This window comes from Hemiscyllium ocellatum, chromosome 11, assembly GCF_020745735.1.
Source record: "Hemiscyllium ocellatum isolate sHemOce1 chromosome 11, sHemOce1.pat.X.cur, whole genome shotgun sequence".
NCBI lineage: Eukaryota > Metazoa > Chordata > Chondrichthyes > Orectolobiformes > Hemiscylliidae > Hemiscyllium > Hemiscyllium ocellatum.
Window position 1 is genome coordinate 89449823 of NC_083411.1, and position 21914 is coordinate 89471736.

At 41.9% G+C, this 21914-nt stretch overlaps 1 protein-coding gene across 1 annotated transcript in view; it reads left to right on the forward strand.

Annotated features, from left to right (window-relative positions):
- The window catches only part of LOC132820500 (uncharacterized), a 38066-nt gene that overhangs the window by 10947 nt on the left and 5205 nt on the right, over positions 1-21914 (forward strand). The window contains exons 2-4 of the mRNA XM_060832708.1: positions 6091-6249; positions 10054-10182; positions 11228-11365. Of these exons, the coding sequence (XP_060688691.1) occupies positions 6091-6249; positions 10054-10182; positions 11228-11365 (426 nt within the window). The remainder of the gene's footprint in view (positions 1-6090; positions 6250-10053; positions 10183-11227; positions 11366-21914) is intronic.

The window sequence follows — 21914 nt, forward strand, 5'->3', positions numbered from 1 at the left end:
AATTTCTTTCTTTTTTGAAGACTCATTTGCTTGACATTTGGACATATTTAAACTTCTCAAGAAAGCAAAGTTTTAAAATATGAAAGTGAAATATAACTTGCCTTATGTCTTTCTTCCTTCTGGAGTGGCTGCCTCCTTCCTGGACCTCGTGCCTGATCCTCCTGGTCATTGCTGAGAAGACTGTTAACTCTTCACGACTTACCAGTCCTGTTCTGACAGCTTTCACCTCAAATAGCCGACTGGAGGTGATTGAGTTTAGCTGCCTTGATAATCACAAATGTTAATGTTTTGATTAGACCTGGAAGCAGTTGTGTGGCTAAGTCACAAGTTCAGAAGTACTGGACTCTGTTCTGGTGTGTGAAGGATCCTGGGATTCATGCATCATTCATTTGAAGGGGTTGGAAAGGTGCTGGGTAGACATTTAGATGATTCCTTCATTGGCTATCCATATGTGGCTCTTGGGAAGATACTACTTAGGAGGTCTGGTGAGGATTCCTCCCTTGACTATTTGGATGTGACCATCCAGTGTGTGGCCAATCATGGGAAATGCATGCACGCAGCTTAAAGAGAACATTGATGGTACAGCCAAAAGGTCTGCTCCTGCTTTCAACTCACGTTGCAGCTTGGTAATTGGCCTGATTGGATTTGTCCTTTTTTTTATTAATGAATATGACATACCTAGTCAATTTTCATAATGTAACACTGCTATCTGTCCAACAACAAGAGTGGAATAGTTTGACTGGGAGCCTGACTTGTTCTTGAGCACAGTGGCCTGGATGTCATCTAAACCCACAGTCTTTGTTGTTTCCAAAAATGAAAACAGAAATTGCTAGCAAAACTCAGCAGGTTTGGTAACATCTTTTGGGAGAAAACAAAGTTAACATTTTGAATCTGGTGACTCTTCATCTGAATGTCATAGAGTCATAGATGCATTTGCTGTGTGCACTGGACTCAGACATTTCTTTATTTCACATGGACTAAATCAAATTGGCTAAAGACTCCTTGGTATTTTTGATGCTGGGACCTCAGGAGAAATGTAGAATCACATCAATTTGCACTGGTTTCAATTTTTCTTCATTATGGAGCAGATCTTTAGTTTCATCTCCCACATTAATGAAGAACAGATTTCCATTTGGCACAGAAACCAAATGGTACTTTTTATCTTGTCTTTTGTGCTGATGTGGTAGGCTTCTTGGTGAGGATAGGGATATCATAGAACATAGAACATAGAAGGATACAGCGCAGTACAGGCCCTTCGGCCCTCGATGTTGCGCCGACCGAATCCTACCTAACCTATACTAGCCCAATAACTTCCAAATGCCTATCCAATGCCCGCTTAAATGACCATAAAGAAGGAGAGTTCACCACTGCTACTGGCAGGGCATTCCATGAACTCACAACCCGCTGTGTGAAGAATCTACCCCTAACATCTGTCCTATACCTACCACCCCTTAATTTAAAGCTATGTCCCCTAGTAACACCTGACTCCATTAGCGGTAAAAGGTTCTTAGTATCTACCCTATCTAAACCCCTAATCATCTTATACACTTCTATCAGATCTCCCCTAAACCTTCTCTTCTCCAATGAGAACAGCCCCAAGTGCCTCAGCCTTTCCTCATAAGATTTTCCTACCATTCCAGGCAACATCCTGGTAAACCTCCTCTGCACTCGTTCTAAAGCTTCCACATCCATCCTATAGTATGGCGACCAAAACTGCACACAATACTCCAGATGAGGCCTCACCAGAGTCTTATACAACTGCAACATGACCTCAGGACTCCGGAACTCAATTCCTCTGCCAATAAAGCCCAGTACACCATATGCCTTCCTCACAGCACTATTTACCTGGGTGGCAACTTTCAGAGATCTGTGTACATGGACACCAAGATCCCTCTGCTCATCCACACTACCAAGTAGCCTACCATTAGCCCAGTAATCCATCATCTTGTTATTCCTACCAAAGTGAACGACTTCGCACTTAGCTACATTGAATTCCATTTGCCACATTTCCGCCCAGCTCTGCAACTTATCTATATCCCGCTGCAACCTACCACTTCCTTCCTCACTATCCACAACTCCACCGACTTTTGTGTCATCCGCAAACTTGCTTACCCAGCTTTCAAGTCCTTCCTCTAGATCATTTATAAAGATAACAAAAAGCAATGGTCCCAAAACAGATCCTTGTGGTACACCGCTAGTAACTGCGCTCCAAGATGAACATAATCCATCAACTACTACCCTCTGTCTCCTTCCAGCCAGCCAATTCCTAATCCAAACCTCTAATGTATCCTCAATGCCATACCTCCGAAGTTTTAGCATTAGCCTACCATGGGGAACCTTATCGAACGCCTTACTAAAATCCATATACACAACATCTACTGCTTTACCCTCATCCACTTCCTTAGTCACCTTCTCAAAGAACTCAATAAGGTTTGTGAGGCACGACCTGCCCTTCACAAAACCATGCTGGCTATCCCTGATGACGTTATTCCTACCCAGATGTTCATAAATCTTATCCCTTACCATTCTCTCTAAGACTTTGCCCACCACTGAAGTCAGACTCACTGGCCTATAGTTACTAGGGCTATCCCTACACCCTTTCGTTGAATCCCTTCCTCCAATTAATTGTTTAATTACACACCATCATTCATAATTGAAAGTGACACAGCTGTCAAACTTTGTTTGGATCCATTGAATTCCATCATACACCTGATTTGTGCTTTGCCGGTAGAAACATAGAAATGTAGAAAATAGGAATGGGAGTTGACCATTCAACACCATTGAGTCGTCTCTGCCATTCAACATGACCGTGACTGATCCTCAGATCTTGACATCATACTCCTGCTCTTCCCTTATCATATTTAGTCTCTAGGATTGAATATAGATGATGGACAGACTTTAAGAGTCAAGAAGCAAGTTACACAATATAAGAATATCCAGTGCCTGAGCTACTCTTGTACCCACATGAGTTAAGAATTGTTTGGCTGTGTTCAAATCATATTGTTTCTGCTGCTCTGGATGCCTGGAGTCCTATGTTGTAGCCTCACCAGGATCACAGCTCATTATTGAGTATACTGTATACCAGTGCTCACCTTGGCATTTTCTTATACACTCTTCATTGAACCAACATTTATTTGCTGCTTGCTGATAATATAGATTACTTGGTTAGAGTTTGTGGTTGAATACAACCCTGCTACTGCTCGTGGTCCATTAAGTCTTGTGGATATTCAGTTGTGAGCTGCTGTATCTGTTTCAAATCTATTTTATTTACAGTGATTGCAGTGCCACATAACACAATACAGAGTACATCCTCTTTAAAGATAATATTTATTTCCTCAAGGAGTGTGTGGTGGTTATACCTACCAATACTATAATGGACAGATGTATCTGTGATAGAAGGATGAAGCTGAGTATGTTTGTGTCTCATTAATCTTCCCACCTCCCAGTCTAGCAGCTGTGTCTTTCAGGACATGCCTAGCTGGGACAGTTACCATAGTCTCATAGGGCTCTTGTTCTATCAGAAAGAGAGAGACTGCTGATGGTTTAATCTGAGTGTCACCAAGTCTCTGCAAGGGGAGATGTCATGAAGGAGAATCCTTCATGGTGACCTCTGGCTGGAACACATTTGGTGACAGATTTTTAAGAACCCTCCAGAATCAATGTTGTGTTCTCTCAGGACCATTCTCTCCTAATTCTACGTCACTATGCCACCATCCTACTGTTGAAGAAGGCAAATAGTGATAATATTGGAGCATGAGATGTTGATTGATATTTCTGTGAAACATAACTGAATTCTTGAGCAGTCTGTGTGATAGTTCTCTCAATTTTGACAAAAGTCCTCACATGTTAGTGATTTAGACTTTGCAAGATTGACTCAAGGTATTCCTTTGTGGTGTACTGTGCTTAGGTTAACAATGGGTGGTCTCTGTATTCTCTTTAAGCTGTGCAGTTGCCCAGCTGCTTGGAGCTGTGCACACCAACTGGTGTGTGGACACATTGATCTCTGGTTCTGGAAGTCACTGATAGGCACAAGCCTCTGAGGCCATTTCAGAGGATACTTGAATTGAGCATTTTGCTGCAAGTCTGGAATCATACATATTCCAAATCGGTTAGCTCAGTTGGTTGGATACTGATTGCAATACAGAGTGATGTCAGCAGCATGGATGCTAACACCAGCTGAGGTTACTATGAAGGAGTCTCCTTCTCAGCCTCTTTGCCTGAGATGTGATATCTGTCAGTTTAAACCATCACTAGTCATCTTTCTGTAATGAGAGGGAACCTTATGGTAAGACCATGGCTAGTTTACCTTTCACCTTTGCATAGTCCAAACCTGTAAAGATGCTGGATTTCCTTCCTTAAAGGAAACAGTGAAACTGATGGATTTTTATCATAATCCAGTAGTTTCATAGTCCCCACCACCAACACCATCTTTTATTTTTTATTTTATTGAATTAAACTACCAGCTTTTAATTCATATTTAATTAAAATTAAATTCTTCAGCTCCTGTGGTGCTATTGGAATTAAGTCCCTGGAGCATTAGTTCAGGCCTGGATGAGTAGCCTGATAACACAACCATTACAGTCTTCATGTCCTCTGGATTAGGAAGGAATATCCACCTCATTCCCTCCACTCTCAATCATCCAACCCTCCCTCCTCTATTTCTCTGATTGCTAGCTAAACTAACCTGCTGGAAAAAAGATCATAATGATCTGATTTAGCCACATGGTTAAGTGTTAAAATCTTGTTCAATCTAGATACTAGAGGGTAACTGTTGTAAGTGAAGCAGGACTCCTGCTTGAGTCCTTGCCTGTGAAAAAAGCAATTGCGTATAGAAGAAATAGCTATGTACTCTGTCATTTTATGAATAATAGCCACGTGGGCAAGATATAAGGTTCCTGGCACACATGAAACCACATCCAAGAAAAGAGATACCATCTTGAGAGGCAGCGTGGGTTTGAAATTGGCAGAGTAATTTGATAAGGTTGGGGAGGTTATGGAAGGTTTCAAGATCTGTTACACTCATTTCTTTCAGAGGAAATATACAGAACAACTATCACTCTACCCTATCCATTTCTGGTGGAAGGATTTCCTGCTCCCAAATTGTCATATTTTGAAGGAATTCTAGAATACGAAAGGATTTGTATGCAAAATTATTGTAAGATTTTGTATCCAACATTACAGCTTCAAATATAAGTCTCTAAGTCAATCTTAGAAACTATAAATTCTCCCTGCCTCTTCTGGACTGTGAAGTATTGCAGGTATATCTGCACATATCTCATGTTTTGAGAAGCATTGTATATGGATAACCTGACTGCATGTCACATGATCACAGGTATTTTAAAATGCTGAGATGAGCATGAATCCTTACCTATACCACCGACTCTAGCCCTCCATGGCCAGTTTGGTCTGAATCAGACAGTTTGCACCTTCAGGGTCCTGGTTTACTCTAAATTAGGTTTCTGGCTCTATTTTTTTTTCCATTGCAATTAAATAATACTTATTTAAATTGGAAACATTATCTGTCTCCATTTTTAAATCCATCTGTCAATGGATTTCTCAGTCTCAAAATTGTTACCTCCACATTCAATCTAATCTATTCCTGGCCAACCTTCCAGTTTCCACCGTCAAAATTTTTAACTCATCCAAAACTTTGCAACTAAAATATTAGCCCAGATGAAGTACTACCTAACAATCTACCTCTTGTGTTCCCCTGACCCTGAGCCTTCCCCTCCATCGCCCCGCCCCCAATCCCCAACCCCCTTTCACACTACCATCACCACCAGTTGGTGATTGCATCTTTAGTCATTCGGGTCCCAGATTGTGGAATTTTCTTTCCAAACATAACTTCTGCTTCTTTTTAAGACACTCGTTTAACCTCACCATTTCAGTGTGCTTTCAGTAATTCCATTTCTCTTTAGTTTGCCATTTGTTTCTCATGCGGTGCCTTGGGATATTTCACTTGATTGAATGCATTGTATAAGTGCAAGTCTTTGAAATTCACAAAGAAGTATGCTTCCAGTCAAAGATATTGATGGGATACACAGGATCCTTTCTAATTTGAAAAAAAAATGATTATTTGCAATGTTACAGACCTCTGCCTATAAAAAGACATCTTTGAGTACAACAGTACAAAGGAAGAAACCTGGACCAAAACCAGAAATCACTGAAGAACAAAAACAGGAAATACGAGAAGCATTTGACCTATTTGACACAGACGGTGCTGGATCTATTGATGCCAAAGAGTTAAAGGTATGAGGTACACATTCAAATTGGAATCAGGAGTATTTCACGCTGCCCCTCAAGTCTGCTATGCTGCTCAATAAGATCATTACTGACGTGACTACTCCATGTGCCTACTACCCCTATAACTTTTTACACTGTTCTAGTGATGTTACTTCGCCAATCTCTTATCCATGCTAAAATGCTACCTCCAATGCCATGAGTTTTATTTCCCACAACAAATTTTAATGTGACACTTTATCAAATGCATTCTAGAAATCTAAATATGTTTTATCCATTGGCCTCCCTTTCTCTACAGCATAAGTTAGTTCCTTAAAGAATTCCAATAAACTGGTTAAACTTGGAAATTCCTTTTACAAAGATATGTTGACACTACCTGATTACCTATAAATTTTCTACATGCCCTGCAATAAGGTCTTTAATAACAGCTTCTAGCATTTTCCTCAAGAGATGTTAAGTTAACTCGCCTATGTTATTCTGTTTTCTATCTCCCTTATTTTAATAAAAGAGTTGTATTTGTTCTCTTTTAAATCTTACAAGAGTATTTCTTGAATCTAAGGAATTTTGGAAAATTGAAGCCAAAGCATCAACTATCTCACCAACCACCTCTTCTAGGATCCTAGGGTGAAGTCCATCAGGACCCAAGGACTTGTCAGACAGCTGTTGCAACAATTCATTCAGTATCATTTCTCTGATAATTAAAATTTTTTGGTGTTACTTTTCTCCTTTTTCAGATTTACAGCTATTTTTGGGATATTACCTACATCTTCTACGAAGAATGCTGATGTAAAATACCTGCTCAGTTCACGTGCAGTCTCCTTATTTTATTTTATTAGATTCCCTACCGTATGGACCCAGGCCCTGCGGCCCAACCAGTCCACACCACCCCTCCAAAGAGTAACCCACCCAGGCCTATTTCCCTCTGACTAATGCACCTAACATTATGGGCAATTTAGCATGGCCAATTCACCTGGCCTGCACATCTTTGGACTGTGGAAGGAAACCAAAGCATCCGGACGAAACCCACACAGACACTAGAACAATGTGCAAACTCCACGCACACAGTCGCCTAAGGCTGGAATTGAACCTGGGACCCTGGTGCTGTGAGGCAGCAGTGCTAACTACTGAGCCACCGTGCCAATACTTGCTACTTGTCAGCCCAAATTTAGATAATACTCACACCTTGGTGCATTTGGGTATGGGTTGCTTTAGTATTAGAGTCACAAATTGTGCAATTAGCAAAATTCCCCTTCTGACATTATGATGGAGAAGGACATTAATGAAGCAATGAAGATGGCTGGGCCTCGGACACTTCCTGAAAAAAATATTCAGGGATACACTGGAGCTGAGATGACTGACCTCACAACCATCTTCCATTGGTAATGAGCCAAACCATGAAATTGCACATTGTGGTCAAATGTATATCAGTTGCTGAAAAGTCAGAATGTCTCATGGATACCCAGTCTGGAGTTGCTAGGTCTATTTAAAAACTATTCCATTTAGCAGTGTGATCATACCAGACAATGGAATATCCAGCTGGAGGTTATCCTGAACAAAGCTGGAACATGATCTCCACAAGGAAAGTGTGGTGGTCACTCCTATTGATACTGCCGTAGAGGCATACATCTGCTACTAGTGAGGATTTGGTCAAGTATGTTTTTTCACTCTTACTGGTAGGTCTAGCAGCCATGACCATTTTCTAGATTCACACTCTATTGGACCAATGCTCACTTTGTAAACTTATTTTGAAAAGAATCTGTTTTTATATTTTGAGCCAACTTTCTTTGTATTCTATTTTTTTTCTCATTAATATTTAGTCAATCTTTGCTATTTTCTAGTACTCTGTCTAATGTTCTGACTTGCTGTCCACCTTTGGAGTACTATGTGCAGTTTTGGTCTCCTTAGTTGAGACAGAATGTACTGGCACTGGGGGCTGCACAGGCGGTTCATTAGGTTGATCCTGGTATTGTGAAGGTTGGCATATGAGGAGAGTTTGAGTAGGCTGATACTATTTTCATTGGAATTTAGAAGGATGAAGGGGATATTATAGAAACATAAAATTATGAAGGAAATAGAAGCAGAGAGGTTTCTTCCACTGGCTGGTGAAACTAGAACTAGGGGGAATGGCCTCAAAATAAGGGGAAGCAGGCTTAGGACTTTGTTGAAAAGAAGCTTATTCACACAAAGGACTGTAAATCTGTGGAATTCCCTGTCCAGTGAGGCTCCTTGTTGAATGTTTTTAAGGCAAAGATAGATTTTTGAACAATAAAGCAATTGAGGGTTATGGTGAATGGGTGGGTAAATGGAGCCAAATCCCTGAAAAGATCAGCCATGAACTTATTCTTTAGTGGAGCAGGCTCGATGGGCCAGATATCCTATTCCTGCTCCTATTTCTCATGTTCTTATGTTTGCACAATGATATGCTTTTTTATTGAGCCACGGAGTTATATAGCACTGATTTTTTTACACTATTTTTAACTTGTGGAATTAACCACAATGATGGCATTCCCCTTAGAAGTTTTCTTTCTCATTGGGATATAATATTCTGTGTATACTGAAATAGCCCCCTAAATGTGTACAACAACATATCTACTGACATGTTCCTTAGCCTTTTTTTTGCCAGTTCATGGTAACTAGTTTTGCTTTCATATCCTCATGCTCGCCCTTCACTCCAGTTTAAAATGCTAGTTTTGGATTAACTTTGAGATTATGACTTTGGGATTCTGGTTCTTAAATTGGTGCCTTGGTCCTAGAACTGTCTGCAGTACTGTTCTTTTGTCTGAAGTACTGCCCAAACTTTCCTCAAATTGTTGCTGACGATAAGTGAATATCAGTATTGTATTGCACCTGCAAAACTTATAAATCAAGTGAAAGTGATATGGGCACAAGAGAAAACATTTAAAAAATGTTGAGTAGGCTAAATGAAAAGGCTTTTGTAGAGAGTAGGACACCAGCATGATTCTTTTGGGCTGAACTGTACAGTGAATACAGAATAGCTTTTGCAACGTTTTGAATTTGCTTCCATCCTCTGTCCAAATGTTAATTTACACATGAACATTTCCTATCTGTGGTGATTTTTGCAAGTGCCGAAGAATGTCAAACTGAATAAATCATACTATATTTGTTGTATGTGTTCAGCTGCATTACATCTGTTCTTTACCTATGCAAATTAATCACGTACCGTTTAGATCAATTTCCTAATAATGGTGGATCATTTGACTAAATGTGCATGTATGGAGGTCATCCACAAGTCAATGTTTTTCAGCATAACATTGACCACAACATGTGCACGTTGTCCTAATTTAATGTCCTGTTATTTTGTTTCAATGTAATTTGTTCTTTGGAGTCTTTTTTTTTCATTTTGTGTTGCCATTTTTGTTTTAGCATCCTTTGCATGCGTTGTCAGCATCTGTCACAATTGCAAATTAGTACATAACTGCATTTGAATTTGAACCAGGTTCTTGGGCTCAATCTAGTGGAATTAGTCAGTCAGTGCATATAGTCTTTGGTATCCAACTGCAATGACCAACCTCTACCAGTAGATGGACCTAGTCAATCTAACAGCACGGTAGAACTCTCCTTCTGAATTTTTACATGTATTTTCAGTTAGTTACTAATGTAAGAATTTAAAAACTTTAAATGCAGATGAATATGTATTTAATCGTGGAGGGTATAGGTTTACTTTTTTTTTACACTGTACTATGGCACCATATTCAGTTTTAATTTGAATGTTTTTCACCTAAAATCACAATTTTCAGAAATATAATCCTACCTTTAAATGACGATAACCTGTGCCCTTCACTCTTTCTTCAGGTTGCAATGAGAGCTTTGGGATTTGAACCCAAGAAAGAAGAAATAAAGAAAATGATTGCAGAAATTGATAAGGAAGGCACTGGGAAAATCGACTTTAATGAATTTTTGGCAGTCATCACACACAAAATGGTAATTTTAAAAAATCTCAAATGGTGCATTTGTCTCTTTTTAAAAGTTATAATTAAAGGGGCTAAATATTTGGTGTATAGAAGTGGGTTTTGCTATTTATGCTGAAAACCTCCAAACTTTCCAATTTCTTCCCAACTCACTACTACTTTACTTTCAACAAATTACTTATTTATTAACCCCTGACTGCCTAATGTCTCCATCATATACAAGACTAAAGTTAAGAGTATGATGGAATATCCTCCACTTGCTTGGATGAGTACAGATTCAATAACATTCACAAGCTCAACACCATCCAGGGCAAAGCAGGTTGATTTGCACTCTTCACCACTTTAAACATTCACTCCCTCCACTACGGACACAATGGTAGCTGTACACTGCCTCAATTCATCAGGGCTTCTTCAACAACACCTTCCAAATCTGCAACTTTTACCACACAAACCAGGATAGCAGATGCATGGGAATACCTCCACTTAGAGGTTCTCCCTCAAGTTACGTGTCATTCTGACTTGGAGCTTTTACACTTTGTTTGAGTCAAACCTAATAACACTGCGCTGCACCTACACCTCATGGACTGTAACAGTTCATTGATAGCTTACCACCACTATTTTAACAATGAACACATGCCTAGCCAGTGACCTCCACAAATCTTAAAGAAATAAACACAAAATTGTAGCAGAATGAATTGTGGGAAGAAATCAACATGATAGTTAATTAACTCAATTTCACTGTCACTGCCATCTCCAAATTATGGGCCATTCTATATAAATAAAAAGAAATGTCAATTGGGTTGGTATGCACCCAATGTTAGGGTTTGGTATGCACCAATATTAATCTTCATTTATAAGGAAACAAAATATCTGCAATATTTTAGAGGTGTTGCAAGGCTTGAACTTGTTGACTGCTATTTCCATGTCTAGCAACATCTTGTCATATTTCTCCCTTGTATGGCATTACAATGCCTAAAAAGCTTATTTGATGCATGGAATTCTAAAAAATATTTAATAAAATTGGAAACTGAATCTCTGTATTTGGTTGCTTTTCTCAGGCTGAGAAAGATACAAAGGAGGAAATTTTGAAAGCCTTTAGACTGTTTGATGATGATGAAACTGGGCGAATCTCATTCAAAAATCTGAAACGTGTAGCAAAAGAACTTGGAGAAAACCTCACGGATGAAGAATTGCAGGTGAATGTGTTATGTGATTGGTAAAAGAAAGAGCGCACATTTATTTAATGCATTGCACAACCCCCTTGCCTCAAAGTGTTTACAATCAATTCATTATTTTTTGAGGGCAATCACTTTTTATGTGGGTAAAAGTACCAACCAATTTGCACATTGCAAGGCCCCGCAAAAAAACAACCTAGATGAATAATCTATCGATTCATTTGTTGATTAGCAAGAATGATAATCAGTACATAGAGAATCCATACTATTTTTAAGGAAGTGCCACATGATCTTTGACTTGCAGCTGAATAAGCAAGTGTATCGAGGTTTAAAGCTTCACCTGAAAGAAGGCTAAACGCAACAGATTAAAGCTCTTTGTTTGCAGATGCTACTTAGATCTGCTGAGCATTTCCATTAAGTTAATTTTACATTCTGGATTTCCAGCATTTGCAGTTTTCCTCTTGAGCTACCGTTCTGATTTGTTCTATAGTTATTTTAGTTTTAGTTATATAGGTTTTGTAAATATTTGTACAACTTTATACAAGAAAACAGAGTTGAATGAAATATTAGTCTTTATAATTGGAAGTTTGAATATAATTTGCCACAGTTATTCAAAGTTCTGTTTAGTCTATATTTGAAATAATATCTACAGTTCAGGGCAACAAAAGAATTAGTCTTGTTAGGAATACAGTATAGATTAAAGAGAATGTTCCAAGAGTATGAGCGATTACATAAAATTGTTTTTTTTGTTGCCTGGAGTACAGAATAAAAGTAACTTAACATTAAGAATTAGCATCTAATCAGATCTGTGTAGCTTAGTTTTTGTTTTTAATTAGCTCAAGGATTGTGAGCTTCACTAGTTGAGCCAGAATTTATTGCCCATCTCTAGATGACCACTTTTTCGGGGTAACTGTCTTCTTGAATCACTGCAGTTTGTTTGGTGTAGCTTCACGTGTGATGCTGTCCGAGGTGTAGATACACCCATAATACTGTTCCAGATGGTAGTCGTGGATCTGGAAGGTGCTGTGCAAGGAGCCATGATGAATGTCTGCAGTGCATCTTGTACAGATTATAGAATGATGTAACTGAATGTTGGTGGTGGAGTGAGTGAATGTTTGAGGATGAAATACTAGCCAAATAGGCTGCTTTGTCTTAGTTGGTGTCAAGTTTCTTGAATATTGTTTGAACTGGACTGATCCAGGAGAGTGAGGAATATTCCATCACACTCCCGACTTGTGCCTTGTAAATTGTGGATTGGCTTTTGGGAGTCAGAAGGTGAGTTAGTTGGATTCTTAGTCTCAGACCTGCTATTGTTGTCACAGTATTTGTGTCGCGAGTTCAGTTCAATTTCTGAAAACAAAAAAGACTGGAAATTGAAGCAGGTCAGGCAGCATACATGGGGACCCAGCAAGCTAGCATTTTGAGTGTAGATGCCAGTTGTGATGAAACGTTATCTTTCTCTGTCTCCATGGATGCTGGCTGACCCACTGTGATTTCCAGCATTTTTTTTGTTTTCAGTACAGATTCCAGCATTTGTAACAATTTGCTCCTGCATTCCATTCAATTTCTGGTCAATGATGCAATGATGTTGATTTTGGGGATTCAATTATTATAAAGCCATTGAAATTCGAGGGACGAGGGTTCGATTCTCTCTTTTGGAGATGGTCATTGCCTGGCTCTAGTACAGCATTAATTTTACTCTACTCTTGTCAGCCCAAGCTTGAATATCACCCAGGTGTTGATGCAATTGGACATGGACTACTTCTGTATCTGGGGTATCATGAATGGTTTTGATGGAGGGAATGTCATGGATGAAGTAGCTGGAGATGACTGAGTCTAGGACACTACCCTGCAGAACACTTGTGGAGATGTCTTTGAACTGTGAAGACTGATCTTCAACAACTACAACCATCTTTCCTTATGTCAGGTATGACTTCAACTGTGAGGGGGTAGGGAGGAGCTCCACCCGCCCCCCCCCCCCCCTCCAGTTTTGCTAAGGGGTCCTTGATGCCACAGATACATGGGCAATTTTCCACATTAGGTAAATGCCATTATTGTGGTTTTACTGGAACAGCACGGCTTGGGATATGGCTGATCCTGGAGCACATCTTCCATACTGTTACTGAAACATTGTTAGGGTCCTGAGACATTGCAGTAATGTTTGCCTTCAGGTATTTCTTAATATCACATGGAGTGACTCAAATTGACTGAAGACTGGCATCTATGATGTTGGAATCCCCCAGAGAGAAGCCAAGATGTAACATCCACTTGACAGCTCTGGCTACAAATTGTTGTGGTTAATTCAGCCTTGTCTTTTGCACTGAAGTGTTAGGCCCTTCACCCCCCCCCCGCCCCCCACCACGACCACCATTGAATATAGTGATATTTGTGGTTAGGTATGCGTAGACGACCCTCCTGTTCTACTTAGTTGTTTAATTGTCCAAACCCATTCATGACTGAATGTGGGAGGATTGCTGAGCTTAGATCAGTAAGTTGTAGAATTGCTTATTCTGGATCAGTGGTGCTGGAAGAGCACAGCAGTTCAGACAGCATCCAACGAGCAGCGAAATCGACGTTTCGGGCAAAAGCCCTTCATCAGGAATAAAGGCAATGAGCTGGAAGCATGGAGAGATAAGCTAGAGGGGGGTGGGGTGGGGAGAGAGTAGCATAGAGTAGCCTGTCTATCTCTGGTTGCTGTAATTCTGTGCTGCAGATTCACCGGGTTGAACTTTTAGGTATGCGTAGATGACCTCCTAAAATGCACTCATGCATCTCATTGCACCAAGGTTTATTCCATGGTTGAATGATAAAGGTGGAGTGGGGGATATGCTGAGCCACATGGTTGTAGTTGCGTTTGAGTGTAGTTCTGTTGATGGCCCAAGGTTCCTCATGGATTCTTCGTCTTGATTGATTTGAACACAACTAACAATCTTGTTTAACACAGTGATTATGCTAGAAAACACAATGGAAGATATCCTCAGTGTGAAAACAAGACTTGATCTCCTCAAGGTCTGTGGCGTGCTCATTCCTACTGATATTGTCATGGAGAGGTGTATCTGCTAGAAGTAGAGTGATGAGGTTTAGGTCATCTAATTTTCCCTCTTGTTCATTCCTTCAACACCTTTAAGTTTTTTTAAAAAAAGCATTGAGAGTCAAAGAGATGTACAGCACAGAAATAGGCCCTTCAGTCCAACCCATCCATGCTGACCAGATATCCAAACCTAATCTAGTCTTATTTGCCAGAACTTGGCCCATATCCCTCTAAACCCTTCCTATTCACATACCCATCCAGGTGCCTTTTACATGTTGTAATTGTACCAGCCTCCGTCACTTTCTCTGGCAGCTTATAACATACATGCACCACCCTCTGCATGAAAAAGTTGCCCCTTAGGTTCCTTTTAAGTTTTTCCCCTCTCACTCTAAACCTATGCCCTCTAGTTCTGGACTCCCCCCTCTCTCCTCCACCCCCCCCCCGCCAAGAGAGAAATGACCCTGTCTATTTACCCAATCCATGCTCCTTGTCACCCTTCACCCTCCTGATGCTCCAGGGAAAATGGTCCCAGCCTATTCAGCCTCTCCCTGCAGCTTAAATCCTCCAACCCTGGCAACATGATTGTAAATCTTTTCTGAACCCTTTCAAGTTACACCACATTCTTCCGATAGGAAGGAGGCCAGAATTGCACACAATGATCCAAAAGTGGGCTAACCAATGACCTGTACAGCCTCAATATGACCTCCCAACTCCTGAACTCAATGCTCTGTCCAATAAAAGAAAGCATACCAAACACCGTCTTCACTATCCTATCTACCTGCGACTCCACTTTGAACGAACTATGAACCTGCACTCCAAGGTCTCTTTCTTCAGCAACACTCCTCAGGACCATATCATTTAAGTGTACATATCCTGCTCTGATTTGCCTTTCCAAAATGCAGCGCCTCACATTTATCTAAATTAAACTCCATCTGCCACTCATTGGCCCATCTCATTAAGACCCCTTGTAATCCTTGGTAATCTTCTTTGTTGAAAATGTGTTGCTGGTCAAAGCACAGCAGGCCAGGCAGCATCTCTGGAATAGGGAATTCGACGTTTCGAGCATAAGCCCTTCATCAGGAATGAGAGAGAGTAGCCAAGCAGGCTAAGATAAAAGGTAGGGAGGAGGGACTTGGGGGAGGGGCGATGGAGGTGGGATAGGTGGAAGGAGGTCAAGGTGAGGATGATAGGCCGGAGTGGGGTGGGGGCGGAGAGGTCAGGAAGGAGATTGCAGGTTAGGAGGGCGGTGCTGAGTTGAGGGAACCGACTGAGACTAGGTGGGGGGAGGGGAAATGAGGAAACTGGAGAAATCTGAATTCATACCTTGTGGTTGGAGGGTTCCCAGGCGGAAGATGAGGCGCTCCTCCTCCAGCCGTCGTGTTGTTATGTTCTGCCGGTGGAGGAGTCCAAGGACCTGCATGTCCTCGGTGGAGTGGGAGGGAGAGTTAAAGTGTTGAGCCACGGGGTGGTTGGGTTGGTTGGTCCGGGCGGCCCAGAGGTGTTCTCTGAAGCGTTCCGCAAGTAAGCGGCCTGTCTCCCCAATATAGAGGAGGCCACATCGGGTGCAGCGTATGCAATAGATGATGTGTGTGGAGGTACAGGTGAACTTGTGGCGAATATGGAAGGATCCCTTGGGGCCTTGGAGGGAAGTGAGTGTGGAGGTGTGGGCGCAAGTTTTACATTTCCTGCGGTTTCAGGGGAAAGTGCCGGGGGTGGAGGTTGGGTTGGTGGGGGGTGTGGATCTGACGAGGGAGTCACGAAGGGAGTGGTCCTTGCGGAACGCTGATAGGGGAGGGGAGGGAAATACATCCTTGGTGGTGGGGTCCGTTTGGAGGTGGCGGAAATGACAGCGGATGATACGTTGTATGCGGAGGTTGGTGGGGTGGTAGGTGAGAACCAGTGGGGTTCTGTCTTGGTGGCGGTTGGAGGAGCGGGGCTCAAGGGCGGAGGAACGGGAAGTGGAGGAGATGCGGTGGAGGGCATCGTCGATCACGTCTGGGGGGAATCTGCGGTCCTTGAAGAAGGAGGCCATCTGGGCTGTGCGGTGTTGGAATTGGTCCTCCTGGGAGCAGATACGGCGGAGGCGAAGGAATCTTCTTTGTTATCCACTACACTTCCAATTTTGGTGTCATCTGCAAACTTACTAACTATATCTCCTATATTCACAAGACTAAAAGAAGTTGATCCAGCACTGATCCTTATGGCACTCCATTAGTTACAGGCCTCCAGTCTGAAATCCCCTCTACCACCAGCCTCTGTCTTCTACCTTCGAGCCAGTCCTGTACTAATGGCTAGTTCTCCCTGTCTTCCATGAAATCTAATGTTGCTGACCAGTCTACCATGGGGAACCTTGCCAACGCATTACTGAAGTCCATATGGATCATGTCTACCGCTCTGTGCTCATCATTTCTCTTTGTTACATCTTCAAAAACCTCAATCAAGTTCATGAGACATGAGCTTGTATAATGAAATGTGAGTGGCCAGTTCTCCCAGCTCAGCTTTTCTCTGGTTTGGAGAAAATGAGGACTGCAGATACTGGAGACCAGACATTCCTGATGAAGAGCTTATGCTCAAAACGTTGACTCTCCTGCTCCTCAGATGCTGCCTGACCGGCTGTGCGTTTCCAGCACCACAGTTTTTGACACTTTTCTCTAGTTTGGTTTTGTTTTAGAAAGCAATCAGTTTTGGTTTGAGGTTGCTGGTCAAAGAAATCATTCCCTGCTGATCCTGTCTCTCTTTGACATCTCTCCTGTAAGAACCTATGTTGATTTTTAACTTTATTGCCAAAGGGGTGTTTATGGGGATGTTGCAGATATTTGGAATAGCATGATTAAGTTGCAATAGAGTCCATCGGGCTTTCAGCTAGGTTGTTATTGTGTATTTTGTTTTCTTTTGTTTGTGTTTCATTTGGTATTCTGTAAATAAGTTCTGTTTTGTTTAAAACAGAGGGGTTTTGACCAGCTGCATCACTCCTGGAATATCCACTGTACAGCTGCTTAAAACACCTAGAAAAGTCAGGGTTGAAAACTGTAGCACTGGAAGAGCACAACAGGTCAGGCAGGATCAGAGGAGCAGGAGAGTTGACGTTTCGGGCATAAGCCTTCAATCAAGAATTTTGTGGGGGGGGGGGGGTGGGGAGTGGAAGGAGGCTGAGAGATAAATAGGAGGGTTGGCGTAGGGCTGGGGGGAATGTAGCTGGGAAGGCGATAGGTAGATGCAAGTGGAGGGTGATGGTGATAGGTCAGAGGGGAGGGTGGAGGGGATAGGTGGGAAGGAAGTTGGATAGATAGGACAGTTCAAGAAGACTGTGCTGAGCTGGAGGGTTGGATCTGGGATAAGATGGGAGAGGGGAGAAGAGGAAACTGCTGAAGTTGATGTTGATGCCGTGTGGTTGGAAGGTCTCATGGCAGAAGGTGAGGCATTCTTCCTCCAGATGTCAGGTGGCTTGAATTTGGTGGTGGAGGAGGCCCAGGATTTGCATTTCCTTGGCGGAGTGGGAGAGGGAGTTGAAGTGGTCTGCAATAGGGCGGTGGTGTTATTTAGTGCATGTGTCCCAGAGATGTTCCCTGAAACGTTCCATGAGTTGGCGTCCTGTCTCCCCAGTGTACAGGAGACCACATCGAGAGCAATGTACACAGCAGGTGAGGTGTTTGGATGTGCAGGAAAATCTCTGCTAGATGTGGAAGGATCCTCTGAGGCCTTGGACGGAGATAACCTCGCGGCGCTTAAACTCAATCCCCCTGCTAATGAAAGTCAACATACCAAACACCTTCTTAACAACCCTGTCAACCTGGGGTGGTAACTTGCCGGGATTTATGGACATGGACCCCAAGATCCCTCTGTTCCTCCACGCTGCCAAGAATGCTGCCTTTAGCCCTGTATTTTTTATTCAAATTCGACCTTCCAAAGTGAATGACTTTTCACATTTCTTCACATTGAACTCCATCTGCCATTTATCAGTTCTATCATGTTAATGTCTCGTTGCAACCCACAACAGCCTTCGACATTGTCCACAACTCCACTAACCTTCTTGTCATCGGCAAACTTACCAAGCCACCCTTCCACTTCCTCATCCAAGTCATCTATAAAAATCATAAAGAGCAGAAATCCCAGAACCGATCCTTGTGGAACACCACTGGTTACCGAGCTCCAGGCTGAAAATTTCCATCTATCACCACCCTCTATCTTCTATGGGCCAGCCAATTCTGTATCCAGACTAGTTTCCCTGTATCCCATGCCTCCTTATTTCTGAACGAGATTACCACGGGGAACCTTATCAAACAGCTTGCTGAAATCCATGTACACCACGTCCACTGCTCCATCTTCTTCAACGTGATTTTGTCACATCCTCAAAGAATTCAGTAAGGTTTGTGAGGCATGACCTGCCCCTCTCAAAGCCATACTGACTGTCTCTAATCAAACTATGGCTTTCCAAGTAATCGTAAATCCTGTCTCTCAGAATCCTCTCTAATACTTTGCCTACCACTAACACAAGACTGACTGGTCTGTAATTTCCAGGATTGTCCCACTGTCTTGAGCAAGGGAATAAAATTTGCCACCCTCCAAACATGTGGTACTACTCCAGTGGACAGGGAGGACACAAAGATCATCACCAAAGACTCGGCAATCTCTTCCCTTGTGTCCTATAGTAACCTAGAGTATATCCCATCCTGCTCAGGGGATTTATCTATCCTTATCATTTTCAAAAGTTTTAACACATCCTCCTTCCTAACATCAACCTGTTCTAGCATATCCGTCTGTTTCACGCTGTCCTCACAAACGTCAAGGTGTCTCTCAGTAATGAATACTGAAGCAAAGTATTCATTGTGGACCTCCCCTCCTTCCTCCAGGCACAATTTCCCTCTACTATCTCTGATCGGCCCTACCCTCAGTGTGGTCATCTTCTTGTTCCTCACATAAGTGTAGAACATCTTGGGGTTTTCCTTAATCCTACCCGCTAAAGCTTTTTCATGCCCCCTTCTAATTCTCCTAAGTCCATTCTTCAGTTCCTTCCTGGCTACCTTGTAACCCTTGAAAGCCCTATCTGATCCTTGCCTCCTCAATCCTAGGTAAGCTTCCTTCTTCCTTTTGACTAGATGTTCCATATCACTTGTCACCCGGGGTTCTTTAACCAACCTTGCCTCAGTGGGACAAACCTGTCCAGCACTATTAGCAGGTGATTCCTAAACAACTTTCACATTTCTGTTGTGCATTTCCTTAAGAACATCTGTTCCCAATTTATGCACCCCAGTTCCTGTCTAATAGCATTGTAATTCCCCCTCCCCCAATTAAATACTTTCCCATACCATCTGCTCCTGTCCTTCTCCATGGGTATAGTAAAGGTTGAGTCGTGATCACTATCACCGAAATGCTTTCCCAGAAGATCTGACACCTGGCATGGTTCATTGCCAAGCACCAAATCTAATATGGCCTCCGCTCTAGTCAGCCTATCTAGATATTGCATCAGGAACCCTTCCTAGACACTGCTCCATCCACTTTGAGGGCATCTGGACTGGTCCATAATACTTTATATCTCTGGTCATATTCTGCAGCCTCTAAGTGACACCTGCTACACTGCTGTCTCCTTAAAAACCCACATTCTGACTCAGTCCCCACCCTGCTGGAAACAACACCTTCAACTACTCCCAATGAAGTGCCCATGCTGGAGCCCACCTGCTCGCTCCCTTTCCACCCCAACAAGTTCAGCTGGCCCTAGCACTAATTAAACTGATTTTTACATTTTTCAGACAGGTACATGAATGGGATAGATATGGAGGGATATGGACCAAATGCAGGCAAATGGGACTAGTTTAATTGTGAAAACTGGGTAGCGTGGGCAAGTTGGGCTGAAAGGCCTGTTTCCATGCTGTAGACCTCTATGACTCTATAGACTGTAATTTTGGTGAGAATAATTGCTTGTAGGTAAATGAGTAATTTTGGAGTATTACCATTCATCAAGTCTATTCTGATGGTAATCTGCTATCTGGGCCACGTGCTTCTGTCACTGACTGCGTATTCTTGCTACCAGCTTCACCTTTTCTCTTTGGTATTTTTCTGAGGCTAAAGAAAACTGTTCAAACCATAGTGTCTTGTTTCACCCTCAGATGAGCTTTCTACTACATATCTGGGATAACTCAATTGCCCAATTCCACATTTCTAACATTGCTCAACTCCATGTCCTTGCCTTTTCTACAGTTGAAATGCCCAATTATGACTTTGTTACTTTTAGATTTGGCTATTCTGACACACTCCTGCTTTGTCTCCCTAATTCTCCCTATTGCAAACTGGACGCCATTCAAAACTCTGCTTTCTATGTCTTAACACATGCCAAGTTCTGTTGATCCATCTTGCCTTTGCTTGGTAACTTACATTTATTCCCAGCTAGGCAATGTCAATATTTTAAAATTATCATCCATGTTTTCAAAGTCTCCCAAGGCCACCCCCTTCCCCCTCTTCCCTCCCCCCTCTCTCCCCTCCCGTCTCATACATACAAGGCATGGTGGCTTCATTTGAGCACTTTCAATATTAATTATTCCACAGCGCTGCCATGCTTCAGCTGCCAAGGTCCTAAGCCCTGAGTTCCTTCCTGAAATGCCTCTTCATGTCTTTCATACTTTAAGCTGTTCCTTTGTTTAACAAAGCCATTGGTCAATTGGCATCTCTCCTTATATGGTTTAGTGTGTCATTTTTATAAAAAAAAACATTTGTTCAAGTGGATTGGGGCATTTTATTATGCAAAATGTATAAAAATATTTTTGGTGGATTTAGGAATTTTAAAGTAAGGTTCATAGGAGAGTCTGAGACAAAGGGTCAAAAACTTTGAGTCTGGTCATTTGGGAGTGAAGTTAGAAAACACTGGAGAAATATGGAACTTCCTTCCACAAAAAAATACAGCAGACTTTGTTTAATAATTTTTAAATTTGAGAGTGACAGAATCTTTAACAGTGACGGATAGCAAACCAAAACTCGGAGGTGGTGTTACTATAAAGATCATTGAGTGGGGAAAACTTTTCTGCTCCATCTACATGTCAGTTTCTCATTGAAAACTGCTAACTTTGCAGCTTGCAACATGTTCAAAATGGCTAAGACAGTAGATTCTAAAGAAACCATATCAGTATGTTAATAGATGAAGCCCTTGACACAATACTGCCTTTTTAAGCAAACGAAAGAATGAGGACAAGGATAAGGAACCATATCTCAGGACCATCTATCATCAACAGGTTTGAAATCACAGTTGTTAAAGCAAACCACTCAAAGAACCTGATTCACAACTGGCACTAGTGCCATTGGGTATGAATCTAAGCAAAAGATGCTCCAATGCTGGGAGGATCAAGTTGACTCTCTGCCAAAACTTGAATCACAGGCACACCACTGTGAGCAGGTAGTGTGTGGAGTCGAGAACCTCTCAGGGCAAAGAGGGAGAACTTGGTGCAAAATTGTTAGGTTGTTCTTAATTCTTCCTAAAATTTACCAGAGCTGAATAAAAACAGACATAAGCTGTTGTCTGCCCTTTGTTAGCAATGAATAAGATGGATGGCC